The sequence below is a fragment of the Balaenoptera ricei genome, chromosome 1 (genome assembly GCF_028023285.1).
Source record: "Balaenoptera ricei isolate mBalRic1 chromosome 1, mBalRic1.hap2, whole genome shotgun sequence".
In the NCBI taxonomy this organism is placed as follows: Eukaryota; Metazoa; Chordata; class Mammalia; order Artiodactyla; family Balaenopteridae; genus Balaenoptera; species Balaenoptera ricei.
In genome coordinates, this window is record NC_082639.1 from 58,522,697 (window position 1) to 58,531,776 (window position 9,080).

General features: G+C 46.2%; 1 protein-coding gene across 2 annotated transcripts; it reads left to right on the plus strand.

Annotated features, from left to right (window-relative positions):
• The first annotated feature begins 242 nt into the window (after window positions 1-242).
• Window positions 243-3,388, plus strand: GADD45A (growth arrest and DNA damage inducible alpha). Of its 2 annotated transcripts, none has more exons than XM_059924341.1 (4): window positions 243-485; window positions 1,016-1,117; window positions 1,344-1,599; window positions 2,697-3,388. In XM_059924341.1, exons 1-4 carry the CDS (start codon window positions 442-444, stop codon window positions 2,808-2,810), a joined length of 516 nt encoding a protein of 171 aa, XP_059780324.1. In that variant the 5' UTR covers window positions 243-441; the 3' UTR covers window positions 2,811-3,388. The 2 variants fall into 2 exon arrangements, with proteins under 2 accessions (XP_059780324.1, XP_059780325.1); XM_059924342.1 differs by having other exon boundaries at window positions 248-485; window positions 1,362-1,599.
• The last annotated feature ends 5,692 nt before the right edge of the window (window positions 3,389-9,080 follow it).

Here is a 9,080-nt window from a genome sequence, read left to right on the forward strand (position 1 = left end):
CCCGCCCCCGCCCCGCCCCCGCCCCCGCCCCTAGGCTCGCCTTCCTCGTGGCCCCTCCCTCTTCCGCTCCTCTCAGCCTGGTTCCAGGAGCTGAGGTCAAATTGTCGGAGCAGGCTGATTTGCATAGCCCAATGGCTGCGCGTATGCAAATGAGGCGGGTGGTGGTTGGCTGGGGGTTGGCAGGATAACTCCGGCGAGCGGGGCCTTTGTCCTTCAGTGGCTGTGAGGCAGCTGCCGCGACGCTATAGTGGACCGTGGGGAGGTTGGGGGCCGAGAGCCGGCGGGCGAGCGAGCGAGGGGGGCAGGAGGGGCGGACGGCGCGGCGGCGGCTGGCGCTGGAGGAGCCTGAGAGGGAGTGCAGAAAGCAGGCACCCGCGCGCCCGCGGTGGCAGGAGCAGCCCGCAAGCCGCTCTCTCTCTGTAGGGCACCTGCAGTTGCAATATGACTTTGGAGGAATTCTCGGCTGGAGAGCAGAAGACCGAAAGGTAAGTCAGCCGGAGCCTCTGCCTGAACTCTGCTTGCCCACTGCGCGCACCCCAGTGCTGCCGGGCTGTGCAAGATTTGCGGGGAGCGAGCGGTTAAAAGTTTGCAGAGGGTACTTCCTATCCCGCTTTTCTTCCTCGGGACACTCCAGAGGCGTGCGTGGACAGAAAGAGCGTGCCCCCCACGCCGGTCGAGCCCCTCGAGCCTTTGCAAAGGGCAGAAGTGACCGTCCCTGCCGGTGCGGCGCCTGCGGCCGGCAGCCTGTGGCTTCGCCCAGCGCCTGGGACTGGCAATGCCCTCGGGAGAGGGTGGCGGGTGGCACTCTCGGGGCTTCTCACTGGACGCCCAGCCTTTGGGCGTGCGAGGGGTCACGGCGGGGGGGTGACAGCCCGGGGAGCCCCGGGTTTGCAAAGGCCCAGGTGCGCCGTGGCGCGTGCACTCGGGAGGGAGGGTCGCGGCGCAGGGCGAGGGGGCCGCGACGGCCCCGAGGGGCGGCGGGCTGACGGGATCCCCTTGCTCTGCCTGCGTGTAGGATGGATAAGGTGGGGGATGCCCTCGAGGAAGTGCTCAGCAAAGCCCTGAGTCAGCGCACCATCACCGTCGGGGTGTACGAGGCGGCCAAGCTGCTCAACGTGTAAGTGGAGCCCTCGCGTGTCCCTCGTGGTTCCTCTTCCCGCCCCAGCCCGGAGAGGTCGCCTTCCAGGGGCGTCCCCTCGGCCAGCAGCGCCACTTCCTGCCGCTTTCCATCTGCCCTGCGGTTGCTTGTCCCAAGGGGAGCAAGCGGGCCGGGGCGCGACCCCTGGGACGTGGGCGCGGGCTGCGGGCGCCCACGCGGCGGGTCTTGCCTTTGGGCACACCAGCCCTGTCCCTGCCCGCAGCGACCCCGATAACGTGGTGCTGTGCCTGCTGGCGGCGGACGAGGACGACGACAGGGACGTGGCTCTGCAGATCCACTTCACCCTGATCCAGGCGTTCTGCTGCGAGAACGACATCGACATCCTGCGCGTCAGCAACCCTGGCCGGCTGGCCGAGCTCCTGCTGCTGGAGAGTGACGCGGGCCCCGCGTTGAGCGAGGGCGCCGAGCAGCCCCCGGACTTGCACTGCGTGCTGGTGACGGTAAGGGAGAAGGGGACTGCGGGCAGGACGCGGTTAGAGTCCTGGCAGGGAGTCCGCAACGGCTGAAAGTCGCCTGACTCCAGATGCGGAATGGGTGAGGGTCAAGAGCTGGGCGCCTTTGCCCCATTAAAGAGTGTGGCTGGACTTTCAGCCGAGATGTGCTAGTTTCATCCTTGGGATTTTCTCTGGTACGGAACGTGTCTAAGCACGTTGGAGGCCGCCAGAAGCGGAAGAGATCCTTGTGAGTCAGCATTGTCAGCCCAGCTCCTCCCTACCTACATCTGCACTACCTCCCGTGACTAATTCCTTTAGCAGGGCAGATTAGATAAAGCCAAATAAATTCCTGGCTCACCCTCATTAAGGAGTCAGCTTCATTCTCTGCCAGTCAGAGCTAAAAATAGAAATGGTGTAGGAGACAGACCTTATTAATTCCCTAGAAATGTATTGAGAGGATAGAGTGGAAATTTTTTCTTTGCAATCTTGCATATTTTAAAATGGAGCTTCCCTCCCACCCCCATAAAAACCTTTGGTAGGTATATAACTTGTGTTTACAGAGGTAAATGTGATCGTTTTGTCTTTTACATTTTACTACTTTTTGGCTGATCTCCTTAAGTGGCAGCCTAATTATTTTGCTACTCCTGAAAAAATACTACTGTCTCTTTTGGGAGGATAACAGGTGGCAGTTCTAGTTAACTGCTATGCAGCTCTCACCTCCTGGTAGCCCAGCGTGGAAATATTTCTCACAGTTGTTCACTCAGTTCTCTGCCAAGGTACCAGTTTGGTAGGGCAAGCCTGTGAATAATACTCTCATGCAAAACTGAATAAATATTATGAAAACATATATATATATATGGCTCAGTGGGTTTCATGTACTCAGACTTTGCAGAGTACAGCTTAGTAGAGAATTACCCTGAATGATTTTGCAGGAAACCCAACTACCTAGAAGAAATTTTATTTCTTATGGTTGTAACAGGTCTCTATGTCACACAGCCAAAGTATAGAATGTTCGAGTGTCTTCCCCTCCAAAGTGGTGTAATAAGTAGCAAAGGCTGACTTTTTTTTAATAGTAAATTTATTTTTTCTAAATTTGTTCCCAGAATCCACATTCATCTCAGTGGAAGGATCCTGCCTTAAGTCAACTTATTTGTTTTTGCCGGGAAAGCCGCTACATGGATCAGTGGGTGCCAGTGATTAATCTCCCTGAACGGTGATGGCATCTGAATGAAAATAACTGAACCAAATTGCACTGAAGTTTTGAAATACCTTTGTAGTTACTCAAGCAGTTACTCCCTACACTGATGCAAGGATTACAGAAACTGATGTCAAGGGGCTGCGTGAGTTCAACTACATGTTCTGGGAGCCCGGAGACAGATGACTTTGCAGATGGAAAGAGGTGAAGATGAAGAAGGAAGCTGTGTGGAAACAGAAATACAAGTCAAAAGGAACAAAAATTACAAAGAACCACGCAGGAAGGAAAACAAAAAACTATGTATTAACTTAGGATGGTTGAGTTACATTTAAATAAACCAAATATGCTTTGTTAAAGTTTAAGTGCGCGGCAGTAGTTTGGGTAATTTTGGTTTATATGCCCTCAAGTAAAAAAGAAAAAAGCAGAAAGGGTTAATCATATTTTAAAACCATATTTTATTGTATTTTGATGAGATGTTAAATTCTCAAAGTTTTATTATAAATTGTACTAAGTTATTTTATGACATGAAAGGTTATTTATGCTATAAATTTTTTGAAACACAATACTTACAATAAACTGGTATGGAATAATTGCATCATTTCTTTATGTGTGTTTTGTTTCTTTTAACTTGGACTTTCTTTTAAACAAGTTTCTTTTTCATATGGAAAAATTAAAACCCTTGTGAAATCATGTACATATAGTATATGTGTCTATATATATAGATGTGTGTGTGTGTGTTTGTATGTATATATAATTCTTTTCCACTCTTAAACATTTGGGCCAGACATGGGGGCATAATATTGCTTTTCATTTATTCTTTAATGGACATTTTAGTGATGCCCTGCTCTACCCTACATCCAAAGTCAGAAAAACGAAGGTGATTTAAGAGGAGTTGGGGTTGGAGTTAGGGAAAAGGAGTGTTAGAAATTGCACTTGCAAAACCTGAATAAATATTTATAGTTCAATGATACTAGCGCTGTAATAAGACTATATGCAACATATTAAGGAAGCAGAGGGGAGAGAGTGACGAAAGGTACCTGCAAGACCAGTGAAGTTTTTCCTGGAGAGAGATTATTTTATTTGGATCTTAAAACAGGAAGAGGATATTGCTAGCAGCAACACTAGTTTCTGCAAAGGTGTGGAGGCCCGAAGGGCCAAAACCTGTTCAGGGAACAAAGTGATTCTGTGTGTGCCTCTGGTGTAGAAAGATAAGGGAGAGATAAGGCTGAAAGGTAAGTGGCGATTAGGCACAGACTGTAAAGGGCATTCTGTGTCACCCTTAGCTTTTGGGCTTCCTTCTGTAAACTTTGGCCAGTCTGCAGAGGCCTTCACGCAGGGAGTGACGTGATCAGTGTTCTAGGAAGATAACACTGGGGACTGAAAGACGGGTTATTGGGATAATCGGCTATAGGCAAGAAGGCCAATTAGAAAGTGACTGAAACAGTCCAAGGCTGTGCATTTTGCAGAAGCATATTCAGGGAACAAACAGGGAAGTGGCCTGCTAAATATTCTGGTACCCTTATTCTCTTTCTAGAGCTGTGTGCCTTCCAGCTGAACATGTCTGCTATGGTTCCGAGGGGTTTGGCTAAATTAGATGGGAGAGGTGGAAGAAAAGAGCAAAAGAAATGAAAGGCTTCAGCAGAACAGTCATCTTTTACTTGGAACAGTCACTTGATAATTAACTGCAATAACCTCCTGTAGATACAGCCAAAGAAAGCAAAAATGCCTACTGAGGCGAGGCCTAATATAGCTTTGGTCTACATGATTTTTCTTTGCCTTCTTCTCAAACCATAACCCCCCATGGCTCCCCTGCCATCTGTCTCCCACCCTTGTCATGACTACATACAATCAGGAAAAAGTAGAAATCAGAGGAGAGAAAACCAGCTAACAGCAAGTAAAAGCTCCACATTTCTGCATATTTTAGGAATAACATAGGCCCATGAGCCCTTCACCTTACAATTAAGTTTCTGTTTTTCACATCTACTAGAAATGTGGGTTTTTAGGCCTTGTTTAGACTTGTATCTTATTTAAGCTAGTGCCTGATCCAAAATGTAACTGGTATTTAATATTTGTTTCTTACATTATCAAAAGATTGAGAGCAGTGAGTTTGTTTTTTTTTTAAATTTTTATTTATGTATTTATTTTTGGCTGTGTTGGGTCTTCGTTTCTGTGCGAGGGCTCTCTCCAGTTGCGGCAAGCGGGGGCCACTCTTCATCGCGATGCGCGGGCCTCTCACTATCGCGGCCTCTCTTGTTGCGGAGCACAGGCTCCAGACGCGCAGGCTCAGTAATTGTGGCTCACGGGCCTAGTTGCTCCGCGGCATGTGGGATCTTCCCAGACCAGGGCTTGAACCCGCGTCCCCTTCATTGGCAGGCAGATTCTCAACCACTGCGCCACCAGGGAAGCCGGAGAGGAGTGAGTTTTAAACAGAATTCTTTTTCGTTCCCACTAAAGTAAAAATATTTTCAATTCTTTCCCACAACTACTTGATTAAAAACGCTTCTGCAAAGATGAGTGAATTAAACTAGGAAGGCAGAGTGGGGAGAAGCAGCATTGCTTGGTGGAAAGAGCATGGGTACAGCCAGGATCAGTCCCAGTGCATCCCGTTTTCCTCATCAGCAAAACGGAGATAAAATTAACCATCTTGCAGAGTTGTTTCACTCCTACAGGACTGTAACTTCCCTGAAGGTAAGAAACAATGTCTGGTTCATAATTGTAGACCAGTACTTAGCACACTTCTCAGCAAGCAGTAGGTATTGAATTAATATCTGTTGACTAGGGACTTCCCTGGCGGTCCCGTGGTTAAGACTCCACCCTTCCAATGTAGGGGGTGTGGGTTCAATCCCTGGTCAGGGAACTAAGATCCCACATAGCGTGGTGAAAAAAAAAAAATTGTTGACTAAATGATTTAGAAATAATAGATGCAAGCTACCTGGCATCTGATAGGTGCCAATACAGTGTGTCTAATACTAAAACTTAGGCGATAGCAATAGAAAAACTTTTAAGGTGTCAGAGAAATCTGTTGCTTATAACATGATATATATATTTTAAGAAAAGTGTTTTGAATCTGTATTCTCAATTCATAGTACTTAGAGATACGAAGTGGTAGTATGCATCCTTCAGGCTGTTTGGTTTCAGAAAAATCTCAACAATGAATTCAGTGTTGTTGTTTTGGTTTTAAAGTTTTAACTGTTGTTAGTTGTTCCTAATTGAACATAACCCAAAAGTAACAGGGCATTGAAAAATCCAATCTGAAACAATTGAGTTAATTGTAAACAAGTGTGCAATTACCAGGGCAGATTCTGCCTCTAAATGATGCTAATATTTTTTAGTTGTCGCTTTAAATGCCTACTTATTGCAAGTAGGTGAAAGTGTTACAACAGGGACAAAAATCCCCTCGTCTACCTAAGGTGTGTTGTTTGTGGAAAATACCTATTTTTTTCCACTGGCAGCTTCACCTCAGTGTCATAAATAGCATTGACTTCTCCTGCCTACAGTTCACCAAGGCCCTCAGTAAGTTAAACTTATGTAATGAAAGGACTCACGAAGGTAACTAATCTCCCATAATACATGTTTTATTTCCCAAATAAAGAAAAAAGGGTCATGACTAGGAAAGAGCTGTTTGTATATTGTTAATTGGAAGTATTTTCAAAGCTTGTTTTGAGATGCCTTACTGTAACCCTTGTAAAATCATTGTTTCCCAATTTTCAACTATATGGGTTAAATTTTATTCTTTGATGTGTGGTAGAAGGCTGTAAGCAGTGAGATGCGTTTCCTTTAAATGAACAAAACTATCAATGGCATGATTTAACACCAAGCCTGTGTCCCTCAAATTGAGTTGAATCTTTTTTTGTTCCTTTTTAACAATCCTTAGGTAAACATAAGAAACTGTGTGAAAGGTTATATTCATGAAGATCACCAAGAAGTACTTAGTAAGAGCTTATTATGGGCAAAGGGGCTATGCTGGTTATATTGAAGTCTAGGAAATATCAGACACTTACTCTGGCCTCAAGGAGTTCCCAGCCTAGTGAAGTAACTAGACATGCACATCAATAGATGTAATCCAAAGCAAAAGTGCCCAGTAACATAAGAAAGGCCCAGAGAAATGCTATGAGAATTCAAAGGGTAGAGATTTCTGGAGGGCACATGGGGATGACAAGTAGAAAAAGTTTGTAAGTTCTTTGATCAGAGGCTAGCATCGTATTTTGCAACCACACAAATTACTTAATTGATTGAATATTGAATATAATTCTGCTAAGTGCTGCGGAGAATACACAGATGTAGCCTATAAGAGCACTTGTCCTTAAGAAGTTTATCATCAAATAAGGAAATTGTGAAGATTAGCACATTCACTTCTTTAATGCTATTTATTGAAAGCCCATCATGTACGTGACACTGTGTTAGTTCCCGGGGCTACAAAAGTGAAAAAACAAGGTCTCTGCCTTCAAGGATGTGTGCAATTTAGTGTAGAAGACTGACACCTGTGATACAGGGTGATCGGCGATGATGTGCTATGTTCAAGGCCTAAGTGTTCCTGGGGGTCGGGAAGGTTTGCCAGATCCAGTGAAACCCAAAGGATGAGGAGATCTGCCAGGGGACTGTGAAGGGCACGTCCTCCCGGAGAGGAACTGCAGCTCTCGAGTGTATGTTTGAGGCATGTTTGGGGCGAGTTTCTGAGGCAACCACACCACTCACATAGGGCTTACTACACGCTGAGCACAGCTCTAAGAACCTTATGGTAACTCATTAGCCTCACAACAACTCTATGGAAGTAAGTATCAGTGCTATTATTGCCTCTATTTTGAAGGTGAAGAGACTGATACACACAGAGAGAAATCTGCCCAGAGTTTGTTAGTAAGTGGCAAGTCCAGGATGCACGCTGAAGCAGTCTGGCCCTGGAATCCATATTCTCCAATGACAGGTGATAATGTGGGAAAAGGTGGTAGGAAGGACCATGAAGGGCCCTGCAAGCCAGCCTTTTTTCATTAAGTGATAGAAAGCCATTTAAAAACTTAAAACTGAGAAAATAGGCAGGTGCTATTACCACCATGACAGAGGCTAGGAAAAGATGAAACTGGGGCTCACAAAGTCCTAATGTGAGGTTGGAAACTGGTAGCCAAGAGAAATTTGGCTCACATGATGTTTAAAAACAATTTTGGGGGGGAATCAGTTGTCAACGTTTAAACATGGAGAAATTTCTTCGAAAAATCTTTATTTCTGTTGTCGCTTGGAAATTTGCTGTATGTGGCAACAGTGGGCCCACATTCTGCATGGCAGCAACTGGCTGCAGGTGAGGGAGGCTCCTCCCTTTTAGACAAAGATTTCCGGTTTGCCACAGACCTCACCCCTCCCTATTGTTAACTTAAGCCTGCTGGACTCACTTAGGCTTCCCTTCCTAATCCTTTTAGGCATGTGAGGGCCACACTTCACCCCCCAATGACAAATATCTCTGTCTGGGGCTCAGATTCTTCCTGTGTAAAATGAGGGATTTGCCCTCCAGAATTTCTCACATTGTTCCGATAATAATGAAGACCTAGCATTTTTAATAATGTTAAAAATACAGCTTTAAAACCCCTTCCCAGGAGTTTCAGATTAAGTGGGGCTGGGAAAAGTCTTAGAATTTATTTTTTTAACAAGTAAATTCAGGTAATTCTTATTATCAGGGAAGTTTGAGAAACACTGCCTGCTTTCTTGGAGTTCTTCCAGCTGAAATTCAGCAGAATCACGCTTAACGAAGCTTGGTGGAGGCGGTGGGGGGGGGGGGGTGGGCAGGCAGGGAGCCGCTTTCACCTCATCAGTTTCCAGCCTCCCTGATGTTAGCCCACCAGGAGCTGAGGGACACATGTTTCTCTGCAAAGGTTGAAGAGATTCTCAGGGAAGAGGTATAACCAGAACAATTTGCTACGTGTGGACAGAATTAGAATTTACTAGTTTACTAAGGTGATTACTGTACAAGAACTACAAAAGGTGGGAGGTCCACAAACAGGTTGGCTCTTAGCACTGCCTTGAACTGACCGATCAACAGACCTGTTACGTGCCAGACACAGCGCTGGGCACTTGGACAAGAAGTTGACAGCATGATAAAAACAACCTGTTGTACAGAGTACTGCTCAACATCAGGCACAAGGTAAGGAGCTCGGAGAGTGAGTGGAGTTCCTATTTTTGTTATATCCATTAGCACTTTCTGGCTTATAGTGTGCTTTCACATTTATTAATCCATTTGATTCCTTGCCAAAGCACCTGAGGCTCAGAGAGGTCAAGAGACCCCTCCAAAGCCACATGGAGAGGAAGG